General features: G+C 64.8%; 1 protein-coding gene across 1 annotated transcript in view; it reads left to right on the forward strand.

Annotated features, from left to right (window-relative positions):
• The window catches only part of RYR1 (ryanodine receptor 1), a gene marked incomplete at its 5' end in the record, with an annotated part of 95,427 nt that overhangs the window by 42,624 nt on the left and 32,995 nt on the right, over positions 1–19,808 (forward strand). Inside the window, 29 exon segments of the mRNA XM_034792717.1 lie at positions 1,373–1,684; positions 2,782–2,914; positions 3,202–3,296; positions 3,594–3,729; positions 4,061–4,247; positions 4,963–5,074; positions 5,154–5,274; positions 5,859–6,028; positions 7,013–7,233; positions 7,872–7,962; positions 8,543–8,683; positions 8,911–9,074; positions 9,489–9,567; positions 10,052–10,141; positions 10,424–10,564; positions 11,181–11,258; positions 11,437–11,506; positions 11,602–11,731; positions 12,054–12,169; positions 12,556–12,623; positions 15,121–15,242; positions 15,689–15,738; positions 16,107–16,167; positions 16,669–16,907; positions 17,277–17,358; positions 17,635–17,765; positions 18,138–18,452; positions 18,929–19,169; positions 19,510–19,597. Coding sequence (XP_034648608.1) covers positions 1,373–1,684; positions 2,782–2,914; positions 3,202–3,296; positions 3,594–3,729; positions 4,061–4,247; positions 4,963–5,074; positions 5,154–5,274; positions 5,859–6,028; positions 7,013–7,233; positions 7,872–7,962; positions 8,543–8,683; positions 8,911–9,074; positions 9,489–9,567; positions 10,052–10,141; positions 10,424–10,564; positions 11,181–11,258; positions 11,437–11,506; positions 11,602–11,731; positions 12,054–12,169; positions 12,556–12,623; positions 15,121–15,242; positions 15,689–15,738; positions 16,107–16,167; positions 16,669–16,907; positions 17,277–17,358; positions 17,635–17,765; positions 18,138–18,452; positions 18,929–19,169; positions 19,510–19,597 — 3,984 coding nt within the window.

The raw sequence follows: 19,808 nt of genomic DNA on the forward strand, positions 1-19,808 counted from the left end.
CCTCCCCCCCCCGCCCTGGGGTCCCCTCGCCGCCTGCCCCCCCAGCCCTGGGGTCCCCTCGCTTCCTGTGTCCTGCCCCTCCGGCCCTGGGGTCCCCTCGCTGCCTGTGTCCTGCCCCTCCGACCGTGGGGTCCCCTGGCCGTCTCCCCACCCAGCCCTGGAGTCCCCTCGCCGCCTGCCCCCCCGGCCCTGGGGTCCCCTTCCTGCCCGCATCTTCCCCCCCCTGGCCCTGGGGTCCCCTCGCCGCCCACGCCCCACCCCCCTGGCCCTGGGGTCCCCTCGCTGCCTGTGTCCTGCCCCTCCGGCCCTGGGATCCCCTCGCTGCCTGTGTCCTGCCCCCCTGTCCCTGGGGTCCCCTCGCTGCCCATGCCTCCCCCCCCAGCCCTGGGGTCCCCTAGCCGCCTGCCCCTCTGGCCCTGGGGTCCCCTCGCTGCCCATGCCCCGCACCCTCGATCCACAGCCCCCTGCTCTCCCAGCGCTGGAGTCCCCATCCCCATCTCTGCCATAGGGCCTGCCCCACTGTCACGGAGTGTGGGGGACGCAAGGCCCTGAACCCCCGGCTTCCTGCGATTCACCATGGCTCTCAGCCAGCCAGTAAAGCAGAAGGTTTATTTAGACGACAGGAATACAGTCCAAGACAGTGTCGTGGATTGTGGGAGAGTTAGGGCCCTGCACCCCTCTTCCCGAGATTCACTGCGAGACTCAGCCAGCCAGTAAAGCAGAAGGTTTATTTAAGGACAGGAACACAGTCTCAAGCAGAGCGTGTAGGTACGACCAGACCCCCTCAATTAGGTCCCTCTGGGAGGTTCAGGGAGCTTAGACCCCAGCTTGGGGTTCCCTGCGTTGCACCACCCAGCCCCAACCGAAAACTAAACTCCCCACTCCTCCCGCTGCTCCTCTCCTTTGTTCAGTCTCCCGGGCAGAAGGTGTTAATTCTCCCCACCCCCGTTCCTGGCTCAGGTTACAGCTCAGGTAGCTTCCTTCAAGGGAAGTCGCCCCTCCTCACTGCAATCCCCCTGCAACATTCCCAGGTCAAATCTGCCCTGCTCCCTGCTCCGTCACAGACAGGTCTTGCAGAAACACACAACAGGACCCCCCTCAGTTAGGTCCATCTGGGGGTCCCAGGGCCCCTCAGCCCCCTTGGGAGGTCAGAGTCCTGTCTGCCTCCCAGACTTTCCACCAGCCAGTTCCTGCAACTCTCCCTTCAGCGACCCCTCCCACAGCCTTTGTTCAGTTTCCCGGGCACAGGTGTCACCTGGCCTCTAACCCCTTCCTGGGTTCTCACGTTACATGCTCAGGTATTCGCCTTCGGGCAATCTCCCATCCCCCAACGCAGACTATCCTAGCCACACTCCCCTGTCAGCATTCACAGACCACAGTAAGAACAGTCCCAGTTCGTCACACCCACACTTCCCTGCTCCAGATCGTGAGAGGCCAGTGGAGGACCCCCCCCTCACACACACACACACTCCCTTCACCGGCAGCTCAGCCCCCAGCGTGGCTAAAGCCCAGCCTGGTGCCGCTCGCTCCGCAGGGTCCATATCCCCCCGTCCCCTTCTCCCTCTGCAGAAACATCATGAACAACAAAGTCTTCTACCAGCACCCCAACCTGATGCGAGCGCTGGGCATGCACGAGACGGTCATGGAGGTGATGGTCAACGTGCTGGGAGGGGGCGAGTCCAAGGTGAGTGGAGGGTTCATGCAGCCTGATGTCAGGCCAGGTCCTCGTGGGACCCCCTGGATAACCCAGGCCAGAGTCCTGCCCCCAAACAATTCCTAGAGCAGATCCTTTCAGAGAACAGCCAGCCCTGGCCTTGGGGTCCCCCTGCTGTGCTGGTGCCCCACACCCCACTGGCCGAGCCCTGGGGTTCCCAGGCTCTGCTGGTGCCCCGCGCCCTGCACCCCCCACCCCTGGGACCCCCTGCCTCACTGCTGGCGCCCCATGCCCCCTGGCCCTGGGGTCCCCATGCTCTGCCGGTGCCCCATGCCCTGCATCCCCTGGCCCTGGGGTCCCCTCACCACTGGCATCCCCTGGTCCTGGGGTCCCCCTGCTTTGCTGCCAGCACCCCCACCCCCGATCCACAGCCCCCTACTTTCCCAGCCCTGGGCCCCACCCCCAGCTCTGCCATAGGGCCTGCCCCACACCTCCCTGCTCCCTCTGAGCAGTGTCCGATTGTGGGGGGAGGGGGGGGGAGGGAAGTGTGTGTCGGGGTTGGATGTCCCCTTGAATGCCCAGGCCGTGTGGGGCGTAGCTCAGAACCCACTGAGCCGAGCATGGCAAAGAACTGAGACCCGGAGCAGAAAACCCCCAGCCTGAAAGAAATGCAACGAATGGGAGTTATTCGACCACCCCAGCTGCAGGACAGGGACTGCACACAATGCACCAAGTTGTATTCAGTAACCAAAGACAGCCCCCTCTGGGGTGGGGCACGGGGGCTGTTTATACACGGCCCCCACACTTGGTGCTGAGATGCAGCTGCCTCTGGGGCAGGGCACGGGGGAGGAGGCTCATAGGGAGGAGGCTCTTGTGCCCCCATTGTGGGGGGGTGGCAGGGCGGCTCGGAGATGGGGCTGCTGCTGCAGGGTCAGGGGGGCAGGGAGGAGAGAGACTCCCCCTCCCCCCGGCTGTGAGAGCTGCAGAGGGGCGGGTGGAAATAGGGGGAGGGTGGGGGAAGGGCCCGTTGCCCCAGAGCAGTGGGGGAGGTGGGGGCTGGCTGAGCAGGGATGGGGGGGAGGGATTTACTGGTATCTCCAACGCCCTGTTGCCCCTTCTCCCCCCAGGAGATTCGCTTCCCGAAGATGGTCACCAACTGCTGCCGCTTCCTCTGCTACTTCTGCCGCATCAGCCGCCAGAACCAGCGCTCCATGTTCGACCACCTCAGCTACCTGCTGGAGAACAGCGGCATCGGGCTGGGTGAGCTCCCCACAGCCGCTGGCAGTACGGGGCGCAGGACACAGAGCTGGTGGGGTGCGATCTCCGCCAGCAGGGGGCAGCAGGGACACACCCCCCCAGAGCAGGGCTCAGCCCCTCCAGCAGGGGGCAGCGTGACACACACACACATACACACTCACACACACAAGTACGTGTGCCAACGCCAGGCAGCTCTTCGCACGCTGCCCTGCTCACGCCCGGCCCCCTTCCCGAGCCCCCGGGTGCTAACCCCGCTGCCCTCCCCCGGGCGGGCCCCTCTTCTCCCCTAGGCATGCGGGGATCCACGCCCCTGGACGTGGCTGCTGCCTCCGTCATCGACAACAACGAGCTGGCGCTGGCGCTGCAGGAGCAGGACCTGGAGAAGGTGGGGGACGGGGCGGGGCGGGGCGGGGCGGGGGGCCTGTGGGGATGGGGGGGGCGAGAGGTTTGCAGGGTAGGGGACAGAGCGCAACTGACCAGGGGGGGAGGCTGAAACTGACCAGGCTGGTGGGGGTGAGGGGGATGCGTGTGTGGGGGCAGGTTTGGAGGGGGGACACATTGGGGGCATTGTTTCACCGAGCACCGTCAGCCCGCTGGCCCTTTCCCTGCAACCCCCGCTCCTTGGCTGCTTGGGGAGGACAAGTACCCCCCCCCACGGTCTGCATGCTCCTGCCCCCCCCAGGTGGTGATGTACCTGGCGAGTTGCGGCCTGCAGAGCTGCCCCATGCTGCTGGCCAAGGGCTACCCCGACATCGGCTGGAACCCCTGCGGGGGGGAGCGCTACCTGGACTTCCTGCGCTTCGCCGTCTTCGTCAACGGTGAGCCACTGGGCACGGCGGGGATGGGGGGCATCCCTGTATGCGGAGCCCCCTGGCTCGGGGCAGGGTGGGCCATGGGGCAAAGACCCCCCCCCCCACCCCGCCCCCCCCGGCTCGGGACAGGCCAGGAACGTGTCTCTTGCTAGGTGAGCCTGGCTTGGATTGAAGAGCCCCGGGAGGTGCCAGCCCTCCTGCCCCTGGTTACCTGTCCCCCTCCCTTGGCACCAAGGGGTCCCAGCCAGGTCTCCCCCCCCGGCCAGGGCTCCCCTTTCCTGCACCCACCAGTGAGGCAGGCAGCCGGTCTGAGCGCGGTGCCCTCCCGCCCCTGCAGGCGAGAGCGTGGAGGAGAACGCCAATGTGGTGGTGCGGCTACTGATCCGCCGGCCCGAGTGCTTCGGGCCTGCCCTGCGCGGCGAGGGCGGCAGTGGGCTGCTGGCCGCCATCGAAGAGGCCATCAAGATCTCGGAGGACCCGGCCCGGGACGGGCCCACCGTGAAGAAGGACCGTCGGCGGGAGCTGTGCGTGCGGGCGCGGATTTGCACGGGCAGTGTCGAGTGTGCGTGTGCGTGTGCACCCGGGCCGTGCCGTGGGCACAGAGCTGTGTGCTGTGCCGCGGGGGTGCACAGACCGTGGTGGACACCGTGTGTTCTGGGTGTGCGGCTGGTTGTGTGTGTTTGCACGGTTGATGCGCGGTGCACGTTTGCACCAACCCTGTGTGTGTGCGCACGCAGGTGCGTAGCTGTGAGCACATGGGCAGTGTGTGTGTGCGTGGCGTGGTGTGTACCTCGCACTCTGCGTGTGCACAGGGTGTCTGTGTGTGCCCTCCCCGTGTCCCCCACCAGCTACACACATCAGGGCGAACGCTGCCTTGCAGAGCGCCACTCCACGGGGGCTGCCCTGTGTGTCGTCCCGCTCAGCCCCCCGTGGTGAGATCCACCCATCCCTTCCCCGGTCACACCGCCAGCCCTGCATGCTCCCCTCTCCTTGCGCCCCCCTCGGTCTTACCCACCCTCCCTTCCCCGGGCCCCACACACACCGACCCACGTGTGTGTCCTCCAGCATTTGTGTCTTCTCTGCCCGCCCCCCGGATCCCCACCCACACCCTCAACCCTGCCCACGCCATCACCCCAGGCCCCCGTGTGCCCAACCAGCGACACGCCCTTCCTCCCTGGTGGGGGCTGGCGGGAGACAGGATCCCGCCCCCCCTCACTCTCGCTCTCTACGGCCCGACAGGTTTGGGGGGGAGGAGACGCATGAGGAGAACCGAGTGCACCTGGGCAACGCCATCATGTCCTTCTACGCGGCGCTGATCGACCTGCTGGGGCGCTGCGCCCCCGAGATGCATGTAAGCGCCCGGGCGGGGGCGGGGGAGGACTGGGGGCGCGGGGTGCCAGCTGGGTGACACCTGCGCTCTCTGCCCACAGCTGATTCAGGCCGGGAAGGGCGAGGCGCTGCGGATCCGGGCCATCCTGCGCTCCCTGGTGCCCCTGGACGACCTTGTCGGCATCATCAGCCTTCCGCTTCAGATCCCTGCCTTTGGCAAGGGTACGGGCCTGGGGCCTTTCCCCTCTGGGGGGCGGCGCCCATCGGCCCTGGGCTGGGGGCTGGCTGGTTTGGGGAGACCCGGGGTCTTTCCCCTCTAGAGTATGGCTCCCATCGGCCCTAGGCGGGGGGCTGGCTGGTTCGGGGGGACCCGGGGTCTTTCCCCTCTAGCTCCCATCAACCCAGGGCAGGGGGCTGGCTGGTTCGGGGAGACCCGGGGTCTTTCCTCTCTGGGGTGCAGCTCCCATCGGTCCTGGGCAGGGACTGGCTGGTTTGGGGGGCCCTGGGGCCTTTCCCCTCTGGGGGGCGGCTCCCATCGACCTGGGATGGGGGTCTGGCTGGCTTAGGGGGGGGGGGAATGGCCCTTGGGGGCTGGCTCTGGTCTGGCCCCGGGGCGAGGTTGGGACTGGCTGGCTCAGGGGGCGGGAATGGGGAACAGGGCACAGGGCAGGGAAGCCCAGGACCAGCTGGCTGGGGGTGAGGGGCTGATATTCGGGGACCCTGGAGACTCCCATTTTTGGGGGGCCAGGAGGGGCAGGGCAGCGGGACTGAGCCGGTGCCCCCCCCCCCCTTGTGTCTGCCCCCAGACGGGAACGTGGTGGAGCCCCGGATGTCGGCCAGCTTCGTGCCGGATCACAAGGCGCCCATGGTGCTGTTCCTGGACCGCGTCTACGGCATCGAGAGCCAGGACTTCCTGCTGCACGTGCTGGAGGTCGGCTTCCTGCCCGACATGCGGGCCGCCGCCTCGCTCGACACCGTGAGTGGGGCAGGGCCGTGGGGCAGCCAGCTGGGATCCCCCCACCACCACCTGGGGGCAGGGCCGTGGGGCAGCCAACCGGGATTCCCCTGTCACGGACTCACAGGTCGTGCCCACTCTTGGCCCCGTGCGGTCCATGGGGGGTGCCCCTTTCAGTGCGACAGCCCTTCTCGGGGGTCCACTCTCTCTCGGGGTCAGGCCCCTCCACCTCCTGGAGCCGCACCTCTCTGAGCCTTAGCACGTCTGTCTCTCGCCGTGGCCCCCTCAGGGAGTCCACTTGCTCTGGACCCCTGGGGCCTCCACCCCCCGAAGGGGACGATGCCCCCTGTTCTCTAGCCCGGAGCGACTCTCAGCCAGCTTAACACAGGAGGGTTTATTGAGCATTGAACACAGCACAGGAAACTCTCAATGCTTTAGGCCTGGCCTCCCTCAGCCCAGCACATCCCAGTCTCCCCTGCATCCAGGTGGGCTCTGCCTGCTCCCCCTCTCCAGCCCCGAGCCCCCCTGCTCCCAGCTGGGCATCTGAGATCACCTCCCCCAAACCCCCCTCTGTCCATTGTCTTCTCTCCAGGGAAACAGGGTCGCCTGGGCCACCTCTCCCCTCTTCTGACCTCTGGCTGGAACTGGCTGGTCAGGTCACCGGGGTTCCCTTGCCGCAGCCCATTGACCTCCCACTGGCCAGAACCGGCTGTGACTTCCGAGCTGGGCCTGCGGGTCACCCGGTCACCAGTCGCTGGGGTATCCATCCTCCAGGCCATCGCTGGGGTCCCAAGTTCCCTCTCCGGTCCTCTGTAACCACGAACTCCCTCTCCCCTCCCTCGTTAAACCAGTAACGCCCAGGGACACTGAGTCCCACCCCCTCTGCATGCAAACCCTAGGGAAAACAAGAAAATCCCCCATAGGAAACAAGGAAAAACAAGAAACTCCCCCACTTCGTCACATCCCCCCATGCCCCTCTTCTGCTGTAACCTGCCTCCCCCCCAGGCCGCCTTCAGCACGACGGAGATGGCGCTGGCCCTGAACCGGTACCTGTGCTGCGCCGTGCTGCCCCTCGTCACCAAGTGCGCGCCCCTCTTCGCGGGCACCGAGCACCGCGCCATCATGGTGGACTCCATGCTGCACACCATCTACCGGCTGTCCCGCGGGCGCTCCCTCACCAAGGCCCAGCGCGACGTCATCGAGGAGTGTCTCATGGCCCTTTGCCGGTACGGCCCGGCGAGCCCTGGGGCTGGAGCCTGGCCCCTTGGGACATAGGGCCTGGCCACTTGGACCTCTGGCCTGACCCCCATTGGGACACGGCCCCTGGCCCCTTGGGCCCCCAGCTTGACCCCAATCGGGGCACTGGACACATGGTTTGGCCCCTCAGACCTCAGATCTGAGCCCTCTTGGGACACAGGGCCTGGCCCCTCGGACTCCCATCAGGGCATGAGACCTGGCCCCTCTAGGGTGCCCTGTCCTGGTTTTGCTGGACCCAGCTGGGGCCGTGGGACACGAGGCCTTTCCTCGCTAGGGGCCACTGGCTGTGAGTGGAACCAGCTGGGTCTGTGGCACTGCGGCCCCAGCTCCGACCGATGCCAGGTGTTGAGACCCCCATCCACGGCGGAGGCTGTACCGGGCTGCCAGCCCTACTCGGGGCGTCCCCAGCTGTCCTAGCAGGGAGGGCCTTCCTGACCCGCAGCCACTAGTCAGCTCCCACCCTGAAGCCTGAGAACTGAGACGTGCCAAGCAGGCACTGCCATTTGCCTTGGGGATACCCTGCAGCGGGGGGTTCCGCAGGTTCATTCACTCCCCTCCAGTGTCTCGGGCAGCATGTCCCGCTGTGAGAGTGGCTCTCTCCCCCCAGGTACATCCGGCCCTCCATGCTACAGCACCTGCTGCGGCGGCTGGTCTTCGACGTGCCCATCCTCAATGAGTTTGCCAAGATGCCCCTGAAGGTGAGGGGTTGGGGGGGGACACACGCGGGGCTGCTGTGCAGGCCGTGCGCCGGCTTGCTGCTCGGTGGTAGAGAACACCGGGTGGGGGGCACGGCTACAGCTGGGGGGGGTGGGACCGGGCACAGTGGAACAGCTGCTGTCTGGTGGGCAGGGCTGGGCTGTCCTGACACATGCCGGGCCGGAGGGGGCGGGGCTGAGATGCTGCCAGGAATGCAACGCAGGGGGGGGCTGCGCTAGCGTGTGCCATGCAATGCGCTGGGTGGGGACGGCTGGCCAGGCCGTGGGGCCCTGGAACGCGCCTTTGCGGGGCCGTGGGGCCCTGGAACGCGCCTTTGCGGGGCCAGCCGGGCCATGGGGCCCTGGAACGCACCGGGGCGCGGCCGGTGAGCTCTCAGTGCAGCAGAGAGGGGGCACTACCCAACGACGGCTGCTGTGGGGTCCCCCAGCTCGGGGGGCTGCCCCAGTGCCCAGCGCGCCAGGGGAGGGCGGTGCCCATGGCCGCGATGCCCCCCCCCCCCCGGGCTGTGTACGGTCTGCGACCCAGCAGGCGCCCCCAGGAACTGTATCCATCCGCCCCCAGCTCCTGAACAACCACTACGAGCGGTGCTGGAAGTATTACTGTCTGCCCACCGGCTGGGCCAGCTACGGGGTGAGCTCCGAGGAGGAACTGCACCTCACCCGCAAGCTCTTCTGGGGCATCTTCGACTCCCTGGCCCACAAGGTGCGGGGGGCGGGGGGAGTGGGTACTATTGTGTGATTAGGGGAGACAGGGGCTGGGGACTGTGGGGGCAAGATGGGGGAGGGGTGATAGGGGAGGGGGCTGGAAGGCAGAATGGGAGAGGGAGGATGGGGGAGGAGAGGGAGGTCTGGGGGGCAGAACGGGGGAGGGAATGGGGGGGCTGGGGGCAGGGTGCCGGCTGGGCCCCCCTGACCCCGCCCCCCCTGCAGAAGTTCAAGGCGGAGCTGTACAAGCTGGCCATGCCCTGCCTGTGCGCCATCGCCGGCGCCCTGCCCCCCGACTACGTGGACGCCAGCTACTCCTCCAAGATGGAGAAGAAGGCCTCTGTGGACGCCGAGGGCAACTTCGACCCCAAGCCCGTCGAGACCCTCAAGTGAGGAGCTCCCGGACTGGGGTCATGGGGGGGCCCTGGGTGGCGTAGATCCTCCTGCCCCCTGGGAGTGCCCCTCACTCCCGACCCACAGCCCCCTGCCCCCCCTCTGCCGGTGCCCCTCACTCCCGACCCACAGCCCCCTGCCCCCCCGGCTCTGCCGGTGCCCCTCACTCCCGACCCACAGCCCCCTGCCCCCCCGGCTCTGCCGGTGCCCCTCACTCCCAACCCACAGTCCCCTGCTGTTCCCGTCCCAGGGCTCTGTGGGGCAGGCACCCCCATTGGGAGTGCTGGGCTATAGGGCAGCATTCCTCTGGGATGGAGTTTGCGCCCCCCCAACCCTGCCCCCCCCCAAACCCCGCGTGGCCCGGCCCCGCTCGGACGCTCCCCCCTGAGCACTGCTCCCCCCCCCCACAGCGTCATCATCCCCGAGAAGCTGGACACGTTTATCAACAAATACGCCGAGCACACGCACGAGAAGTGGGCCTTTGACAAGGTACAGGGCCCGCGGCCCACAATGCACTGCTTCCTCCACCGGCCCACAATGCACTGCTTCCTCCACTTGCCCACAATGCACTGCTTCCCCTGCCCCTGCCAACCCACAATGCACTGCTTCCTCCATCGGCCCACAATGCACTGCTTCCCCTGCCCCTGCCAACCCACAATGCACTGCTTCCTCCACTTGCCCACAAAGCACTGATCCCCCCCTGCCAGCCCACAATGCACTGCTTCTCCTGCCCCTGCTAGACCACAATGCACTGCTTCCCCAATGTGACCTCCCCATGACTCCCTGTGACTCTACCCTTGCTGTGAACCCTCAGGACCTCCTGACCTCCTGGTGACCTCAGTGAGACCTCCCCATGACCCCCAGGTCCACCCCGTGACCTTTGCCCTCTGTGTGACTTCCCTTGTTACTCCCCAACCCCACCCCCTCTGGTCATGACCCCTGGGGCCAACACCTGGGACCTTTCCTCCGGCAGATCCAGAACAACTGGACCTTCGGGGAGACGATCGATGAGGAGGCCAAGACCCACCCCATGCTGCGTCCCTACAAGACCTTCTCTGAAAAGGTACCCGCCCTTCCCCCTCCTGGCCTCAGCCCATTGGCCCCCCCACCTGCACCCCCACACACACTCCAGCCGCCCCCCCGCCAGCCAGACTCCCACAATGCACCTGCCAGGCTGCACAGATTGGGGACGGAGACCCTGGTTTCCGCCCCCCATCCCCCTCCGTCTCCCCGGCGGTGCGGTTCTCAGCCCTCAGTCCAAGGGGGGTGTCCTCCCGTCCTGCTACCCGCCTCCCCACCCTGCCCCTGACCAAGCCCTGAGCCAGCACCCGGCTTGGCCCCGCAGGACAAGGAGATCTACCGCTGGCCCATCAAGGAGTCTCTCAAAGCCATGATCGCCTGGGAGTGGACGGTGGAGAAGCCCCACGAGGGCGAGGAGGAGAAGACAGAGAAGAAGAAGACGCGGAAGATCTCGCAGTCGGCCCAGGTGAGGGCAGCGCGGCTCGTGGGGGGCTCAGGACTCCTGGGTTCTGTCCCGGTTCTAGGAGAGGAGTGGGGTCTAGTGGTTAGAGCAGGGGAAGGGGTTTTTGGGGATCTGGACTCCCCAGCTCTGGGAGGGGACTTGGGTCCAGTGGTCAGAGCAGGGGGCTGAGAGCCAGGACTCCTGGGTTCTCTCCCCAGTTCTGCTGTTGGGAGCAGACTCCGTGGGGGGAGGGGAGCACTGAGCTGCCCATCCAGCGAAGCGAGCCCCGCCTAGGGTGGGTTTGTAGGGGGGCAGCTTGGCCTCTATGGCCAGCCTGACACTCTGAGGGCCACCCCCACCCCCTGGAATGAACCTGCAGGCCTCTAGCCCCATGGGTGCCCGGAGGCCACACAAAGCATGGGCATTCGGAGCTGGGTGGGCGAGAGCACCAGCCTGTGAACCACAGAGGATCCCCACCAGCCGGGAGCAGTAGAGGGCCCATGACACACAGAGGGAGACGCTCCAGATCCAGCCAGCATGGAGGTGCGATGTGGGAGGGGAAACGTGGGGCAGTGATGGTACGACCTGCATGGGGGGGGGAGGGAAACAGCCCCTCTGAACTCTAATCGCTCCCCCACAGGCGACCTACGACCCCAGCCACGGCTACAACCCCCAGCCCATCGACCTGTTGGGGGTGACGCTCTCCCGGGAGCTGCAGGTGAGACACGTCCGCCCCGGGCCAGTGGAGGTCAGGTGGGGGAGGGATGGGCCGTGATGGGATTGGTACATCTGGGTGTGCTCCATGGAGTGAAATAGGTCACACTCCCTGGCTGGGTGGGCCCCATAGTGCCCCACGAGGGGGTGAATAGCTCACAACCCCCCCCTCCCCCCCCCAGGCCATGGCAGAGCAGCTGGCTGAGAACTATCACAACACCCGGGGGCGTAAAAGAAGAAGGAGGCGGGGGGGGCCAAAGGTGTGTGTCTCCGTCCGTCCCCCCCCGGGGAGCGTCTCTGTCTGCGCCTTCCCCAGCCCAGAGTCTGCCCCCGGCTGACGTCTCTCTCCGCAGGGGGCGGCTCCCACCCGCTGCTGGTGCCCTACGACACGCTGACGGCCAAGGAGAAGGCCCGGGACCGCGAGAAGGCCCAGGAGCTGCTCAAATTCCTACAGATGAACGGCTACGCTGTGACCAGGTGGGGACGGGGCCCTGCCGGGCGAGGAGAATGACGACGACACCTCTCCATGGCTCATTGTGCTTCTGGGATCCCTGGGCCCCCTTCCCCCCCCATCCCATGGGCTGCACGTCAGGCCTCATCCCCATCTGAGGGGATGGGGGGGATCACCCCATCGAGTCCATTGCCCCTGGGGGGCCAGACTGTCCCCCTCACCTGTTCCCCCCCAAGGGCGGGATTGTCCCCGCCAGTCTATTCCCTTCCCCAGGAGTGGGTCTGTCACTGTCTGTTCCCCCCGGGCTGTGGCTGGAGACACCAGTGCCCTGACCCTGCTCTCCCACAGGGGGCTGAAGGACATGGAGCTCGACTCCTCTTCCATCGAGAAGCGATTTGCCTACGGCTTCCTGCAGCAGCTGCTCAAGTGGATGGACATCTCGCAAGAGTTCATCGCCCACCTGGGTAGGGCGCACACCCTCCACCATGCGCCCCTGGCTGCCCCCTCCCAGAACCATTGGGACCCACAGCGGCTCGGCCGCACCCTGTGTCTCTGGGGCGGGCAGTAAATCCAGGGATTGGAGGAGGGGCTGGGAGCCAGGACTCCAGGGTTCTGTGCCCAGCTCTGGGAGGGGAGTGGTGTCTAGGGGTTAGAGCAGGGGAATTGGGAGCCAGGACTCCTGGGTTCTCCTGGGTGCCAGCAGCTCCCCAGGGGCTTGGAGGCATCTGCAGAAATATGGAAAAGTTGCCTGAACGTATTAAAGCTTGAATCTACCCAGAGTCCCGGGGTCGGGAAGGAGGAAAAATCCCCACAGTCCCCCAGGTGCTCACAGCATCTTGTCTCCTTGCAGAGGCCGTAGTGAGCAGCGGGCGGGTGGAGAAATCGCCCCACGAGCAGGAGATCAAGTTCTTTGCCAAGGTAAGTTTGTCCAGACTGGTCCATCCCCCCTGCGGTCAAAGGGGGGCTCCTCCGGTGGGAAGGGGGTGCTGAGCCATGGGAGTGTGGAGGAGGGGTTTTGATCCTGGGGAAGGGGTATCTGAGCCGTGGGGGAGTATTAAGTGCTGGAGGCTGGGATATTGTTGCCTTTGTAACGCAGTTCAGGTGGCCTGATGCTTGTGTCTTTGGAGCTCCGGTGTTATCGGCACTGGCAGGTAGCGCAGGCTGCCCGGTGCGTCTGTCCTTGGAGCTTCGGTGTTATCGGCACTAGCAGGTAGCGCAGGTTGCCCGGTGTGTCTGTCCATAAATTGTTGGGCAGAAGTCAACATGGTTTCTGTAAAGGGAAATCATGTCTTACTAATCTATGGGCACGTCTTCACTACCCGTCGGATCGGCGGGTAGCAATCGATTTATTGGGGATCGACTTATCGCGTCTAGTGAAGACGCGATAAAATCGATCCCCGATGGCTCTGCCGTCAACTCCGGAAATCCACCACGGCAAGAGGCGGAAGCGGAGTCGACGGCGGCGCGGCAGCGGTCGACTCGCCGCCGTCCTCACAGCCAGGTAAGTCGACCTAAAATACGTATCTTAGGTCGACTCCCCCCCTCCCTCCTCCGTAGTGTAGACCTAGCCTATTAGAGTTCCTTGAAGGGGTCAACAAACATGTGGACAAGGGCAATCCAGTGGACATAGTGTACGTAGATTTCCAGAAAGCCTTTGACAAGGTCCCTCACCAAAGGCTCTTATGTAAATTAAATTGTCATGGATAAGAAGGAAGGTCCTTTCATGGATTGAGAACTGGTTAAAAAATAGGGAACAAAGGGTAGGAATAAATGGTAAATTTTCAGGATGGAGAGGGGTAACTAGTCGTGTTCCCCAAGGGTCAGTCCTAGGACCAATCCTATTCAACTTATTCATAAATGATCTGGAGAAAGGGGTAAACAGTGAGGTGGCAAAGTTTGCAGATGATACTAAACTGCTCAAGATAGTTAAGACCAAAGCTGACTGTGAAGAACTTCAAAAAGATCTCATAAAACTAAGTGATTGGGCAACAAAATGGCAAATGAAATGTAATGTGTATAAATGTAAATTAATGCACATTGGGGAAAAATAACCCCAACTATACATACAATATGGTGGGGGCTAATTTAGCTACAACTAATCAGGAAAGAGATCTTGGAGTCATCATGGATAGTTCTCTAAAGACGTCCATGCAGTATGCAGTGGCAGTTAAAAAAGCAAACAGAATATTAGGAATCATTAAAAAAGGAATAGAGAATAAGACAGAGAATATCTTATTACCCTTATATAAATCCATGGTACGCCCACATCTTGAATACTGTGTACAGATGTGGTCTCCTCATCTCAAAAAAGATATGCTGGCATTTGAAAAGTTTCAGAGAAGGGCAACTAAAATGATTAGGGGTTTGGAACCGGTCCCATATGTGGAGAGATTAAAGAGGCTAGTACTTTTCAGCTTGGAAAAGAGGAGACTAAGGGGGCATATGATAGAGATCTATAAAATCATGAGTGGTGTGGTGAAAGTGAATAAGGAAAAATTATGTACTTGTTCCCATAATATAAGAACTAGGGGCCATCAAATGAAGTTAATGGGCAGCAGGTTTAAATCAAATAAAAGGAAGTTCTTCTTCACACAGCGCACAGTCAACCTGTGGAACTCCTTGCCTGAGGAGGTTGTGAAGGCTAGGACTATAACAGTGTTTAAAAGAGAACTAGATAAATTCATGGTAGTTAAGTCCATTAATGGCTATTAGCCAGGATGGGTAAGGAATGGTGTCCGTAGCCTCTGTTTGTCCGAGGGTGGAGATGGATGGCAGGAGAGAGATCACTTGATCATTACCTGTTAGGTTCACTCTCTCTAGGGCACCTGGCTTTGGCCACTGTCGGTAGACAGGATACTGGGCTAGATGGACCTTTGGTCTGACCCAGTACGGCCATTCTTACGTTCTTATGTTCTTGGAGCTCCGGTGTTATTGGCACTGGCAGATAGCGCAGGCTGCCCGGTTCGTCTGTCCTCGGAGCTCCGGTGTTATTGGCACTGGCAGATAGCGCAGGCTGCCCGGTTCGTCTGTCCTCGGAGCTCCAGTGTTATCGGCACTGGCAGGTAGCGCAGGCTGTCCGGTGCGTCTGTCCTCGGAGCTCCGGTGTTATCGGCACTAGCAGGTAGCGGGGGAAAGGGAGCGAAGCCAGGCTGAGCTAACACCACTGTTACTCCGACTCCCCATTGTCCTCACTCACCCTCCGTCTCCTGGGTGTGGTGCCCGGCTCGGGGTGTGTGGGGGGTGTCTCTTTGTCCCAGGTCACTGTCTGTGCCATGTGTGGGGAGGAGGTCACATTTTCTCCCTGTGGGGACCCTGACATTCACCCCAGCCCATGAGGGGGGTGGGCAGCGGTTAAGGGGTGCTGCCAGCCATGGTGATGTCTCCCCCCTCCACTGAACCACCTCCCCCCCCCCAGATCCTGCTGCCTCTCATCAACCAGTACTTCCACAACCACTGCCTCTACTTCCTGTCCACACCCGCCAAGGTGCTGGGCAGCGGGGGCCATGCCTCCAACAAGGAGAAGGAGATGATCACCAGGTAAGTGGGGGGGGGGGCCCTGGGCAGGGGAGGGGGGCCATACCCGGGTGTCACTCTCAGTGCTGCCTGGTCCCCGGTGTGCATTGGACCAGATGCCCCCATCCAGCCACGTGGCAGCCAGAGGCTTAACCGCTCTCCCCCGCATGGTGACTCAGAGCTCCAGGTATGGGGCTTTGCTGGTGCCCCTCACCTCTGACCTGCAGCCCTGCTATCCCAGCCCTGGGCTCCCCCACCCCAGCTCTGCCAGTGCCCCTCACTCCCAACCTGCAGCCCCTGCTATCCCACCCTGGGCTCCCTACCCCCAAGTGCTGTTAATGAGGGAGTGATGAGAGCCCCATTGACCCTTCACCCTTCTCTGCCTCCTATCTCTGCCCTGTGTGCACTCGTCCTCTGCAGTGTCTCTCTCTTTCACTCTCTCTTTTCCCTCTCTCCCACTCTCCCTTCAGCCTTTTCTGCAAGCTTGCAGCCCTGGTCAGGCACCGGGTCTCTCTGTTCGGTAAGCGCCCCTCGCCGTGGGGCTGGGCTCTCTGGGGGAGGAGGGGGGGCACCTGGCCTTCCCATCGCCCAGCCCTGAGGGACGGGGGCTGGCCTGGGCTGAGCCAAACCCCAGAGGGAGCAGTTGTGACCCATCCCAGATTGCCCTGGGCTCGTCGGGGGCTGTCCTGCCCCCCAGTCCCAATCCCTTTCTCCTCCCCCTTGTATCCCTGCCCCCCACACTGCGGCCCTTCTTCTCTCCGAGTCTGTGCAGGGCCCAGGCTTGTAGCTAAACAGGTGTCTCTTGGCCCCTCTGCCTGGATCCCCCTGCCCCAGAGGCCTGGATCCCCCCTGCCCCAGTGAGTGCCTGAGCAGGGTCTCTCCCCCCAGGCACGGACGCTGCCGCCGTGGTGAATTGCCTGCACATCTTGGCTCGCTCCTTGGATGCCAGGTGAGCCCCTGGGGGTGGGTCCCCTCCTCGGAGCGTCTGGTGGGGGCAGGATTGGGGCCAGCCAGAGCCATGGGGGGGGGGAGAAACTGAGACCGAGAGGGGGGAGCTAAAGAAATAGGAGAGATTTCACTACCCAGACACAGTGCCCAGAACTAGGGACCCCTCGCCTGGCATAGAAATGCGTCCCCTCTGATGTGGGGCATGGAGCAGGTTATACAGGGACCCCTTGCCTGGCACGGAGTTGCATCCCCTTTGGGGTGGGGCGCGGGGCTGGTTGCACAGTGACCCCTCGCCAACGTGGAGATGCGTCCCCTCTGGGGTGGGGCGCGGGGCAGGTTACACAGGGACCCCTCGCCCGGTGCGGAGATGCGTCCCCTCTGGGGTGGGACGCGGGGCAGGTTACACAGGGACCCCTCGCCCGGTGCGGAGATGCGTCCCCTCTGGGGTGGGGCGCAGGGCAGGTTACACAGGGACCCCGCGGTTGAGCCACTCTTGCGGCAGGACCGTGATGAAGTCAGGGCCAGAGATCGTCAAGGCCGGGCTGCGCTCGTTCTTCGAGAGCGCCTCGGAGGACATCGAGAAGATGGTGGAGAACCTCAAGCTGGGCAAGGTGTCGCAGTCCCGCACCCAGGTGAAGGGCGTGGCGCAGAACATCAACTACACCACGGTGGTGCTGCTGCCCGTGCTCACCTCCCTCTTCGAACACATCGCCCAGCACCAGTTCGGGGACGACGTCATCCGTAAGGGGGAGCTGGGGCCTCAGGGAGGGGGGAGCCATAGGGGCGGGGGGGTGGGAGCACCAGGGAGTGGGGGGTGCTAGTGGGCACCAGGGGCAGAGGGAGGGATTGGGGATTGGGGACGGGGGGTGCCGGGGAGGGGGGCAGGGAATTTGGAGGGGTGCCAGGGGTGGGGCCGGACCCCCATGGCCCAGCAGGACCTGGCAGCCCAGGCCCCATAGAGTCCACGTAACCGGCACCAAGTGGCAGCGCTAGGCGCCTCGCCACCCCACACGGGGGCCACCCCAGCCGCAGGGCCGCCGTTTCCATGGTGAATCACCGCCAAGAGCTAGGCAATGCCCCCCCCCTCTGATCTGCCCCCTCTCCCCCCAGTGGACGACGTCCAAGTCTCCTGCTACCGGACCCTGTGTAGCATCTACTCCTTGGGCACCACCAGGAACCCCTACGTGGAGCGGTGAGTTGAGGGGCTGGGGCGTGGGGGATCGGAGGGGAGGGCTCAGGGGTGATGGGGCTGGGGTCGGAGGGGAGGGCGCAGAGGCAATGGAGCCGGAGGGGGTCAGAGGGGAGGGCGCAGGGGCGATGGAGCCGGGGAAGTCAGAGGGGAGGGCGCAGGGGCCGTGGAGCCGGGGGGGGCAGGGGGGAGGGCGCAGGGGCCGTGGAGCCGGGGGGGGGGGGGGAGCCAGGCCGGGGCTGAGTGTCCAGCTGAAGGGTCTCTGATTCCCCTCCCCAGACAGCGCCCCGCCCTGGGCGAGTGTTTGGCCCGGTTGGCAGCCGCGATGCCCGTGGCCTTCCTGGAGCCACACCTGAACATGCACAATCCATGCTCCGTCTACACCACCAAGTCGCCGCGGGAGCGTGCTAGTGAGTCCCCCCCCGCCCCGTCGGCCCCCCATGCCTGTCAGCCCCCAAAGCCCCCCGTGGGCTCCCCGCACCCCGTCAGCTCTCACACACCCCATCGGCCCCCCACGCCCGTCAGCCCACCACAGACACAGGGGTAGCCCCACCTGTGTCTGCGGTTTGGGGGTTCTCCTTGGGACGAGCCCCAGAGCCCAAAGGGCCCCGCGCTCTGTGGCTCCATCCCCCCTTGGGGATGTAACTGGGTCCCAGGAATTCCCAGGGGACCCCCCCCATAGGGTTTCCCCTGTAACTCGGCCCGCTCCGTGGGATCCCCGGGTAATGCTCCCTCCCCACGGGGCGTCCCTGGGGCTGCCCCCTCACGCCTGCCCCCTACAGTCCTCGGGCTGCCCAGCTGCGTGGAGGAGATGTGTCCCGACATCCCGGAGCTGGAGCGGCTCATGAAGGAGATCAGCGGGCTGGCGGAGTCGGGCGCCCGCTACACCGAGATGCCGCACGTCATCGAGGTCACGCTGCCCATGCTCTGCAACTACCTGCCCCGCTGGTGGGAGCGGGGCCCCGAGACCGTCCCCCAGGGGCCCTGGTGCACCCAGGTAACCTCCGAGCACCTCAACACCCTGCTGGGCAACATCCTCCGCATCATCGTCAACAACCTGGGCATTGACGAGGCCTCCTGGATGAAGAGGCTGGCAGGTACCGGGGGAGGGGCAGGGGCTCGGGGGGGGGCACCAGATCAGACCCAGGGGACTGGCTGGCTCAGGGGGGTGAGGAATGGGACATGGGGCCTTTCCCCTCTAGGGGGCACCAGCCCTGACCCAGCCCCAGGGCAGGGACTGACTGGATCAAGTGGGCGGGGAATGGGACACGGGGCCTTTCCCCTTGTGGGGGCGCCAGCTCTGATCCGGGCGACGGGGGCTGGCTGGCTCAGGGGGGCAGGGAATGAGATGCAGGGCCTTTCCCCTTCAGGGGGTGCTGGCTCCCATGTGGGGGGCTGACTGGCTCGGGGTGGGGGGCGGTGAATGGCACATGAGGCCTTTCTCCTCTAGGGGGCACCAGCTCCAATCCAGCCCTGCAGGGGGGCAGGGAAGGGGCGCAGGACCTTTCCCCTCTGATCCAGCCCCGGGGGGAAACCGGCTGACTGGCTCACCCCCGCCCCGCTTCCCACCCAGTCTTCGCCCAGCCCATCGTGAGCAAGGCGCGGCCCGAGCTGCTGCGCTCGCATTTCATCCCCACCATGGACAAGCTGAAGAAGCGCTCGGGGAAGGTGGTGGCCGAGGAGGAGCAGCTGCGGCTGGAGGCCAAGACCGAGTCGGAGGACGCGGAGCTGCTGATCCGGGACGAGTTCTCGGTGCTCTGCCGGGACCTGTACGCCCTCTACCCGCTGCTCATCCGCTACGTGGACAACAACAGGTGGGCGGGGCCTGGGCGGGAAAGCCACGGCAGGGGGCGGGGCCTGGCCTGGGAGAGCCACGGCAGGAGGTGGGGCCTGCTGTGTCTGCCACAGGAAGGGGCGGGGCCTGGCCAGGCATGCCATGGAAGGGGGCGGGGCCTGCTTCAGGGGCCATGTGAGGAGGCGGGGCCCAGCCTGAGGGAGCCACGCCCCCTCAGAACTCCAGCAGCTCCAGCTTTGGATAGCAGGGTCCCTGGTTCAAATCCTGCCAGAGCTCGGAAAGCCCCCCCGGGCCCAGGGGGCCCTGTCAGTGCCAGGCGGAGGTCGGGCATCAGCTGATGGTGCCCTGTGTGTCCCCAGGGCCAAGTGGCTGATGGAGCCCAACTCGGACGCCGAGGAGCTGTTCCGCATGGTGGGCGAGGTGTTCATCTACTGGTCCAAGTCGCATGTAAGTGGGGCAGGTGGGAGGTGCCAGGAGCCAGCAGCAGGGATGGGCGGGGAAGTGCCGGGGGCGCCGAGCTGTGGGGAGTGGGGCAGAGCTCAGCAGGGGACGCTGGGCTGGGGGGAGTGGGGCGGGGGCTTGGGGGGGGGGGCACTGTGCTGGGGAGCGGAGTGGGAGCTCGGTGCGGGGCGCCGGGCTACCGGGAGCGGGGCGGGGG

This window comes from Trachemys scripta, chromosome 16, assembly GCF_013100865.1.
Source record: "Trachemys scripta elegans isolate TJP31775 chromosome 16, CAS_Tse_1.0, whole genome shotgun sequence".
Classification (NCBI taxonomy): domain Eukaryota; kingdom Metazoa; phylum Chordata; order Testudines; family Emydidae; genus Trachemys; species Trachemys scripta.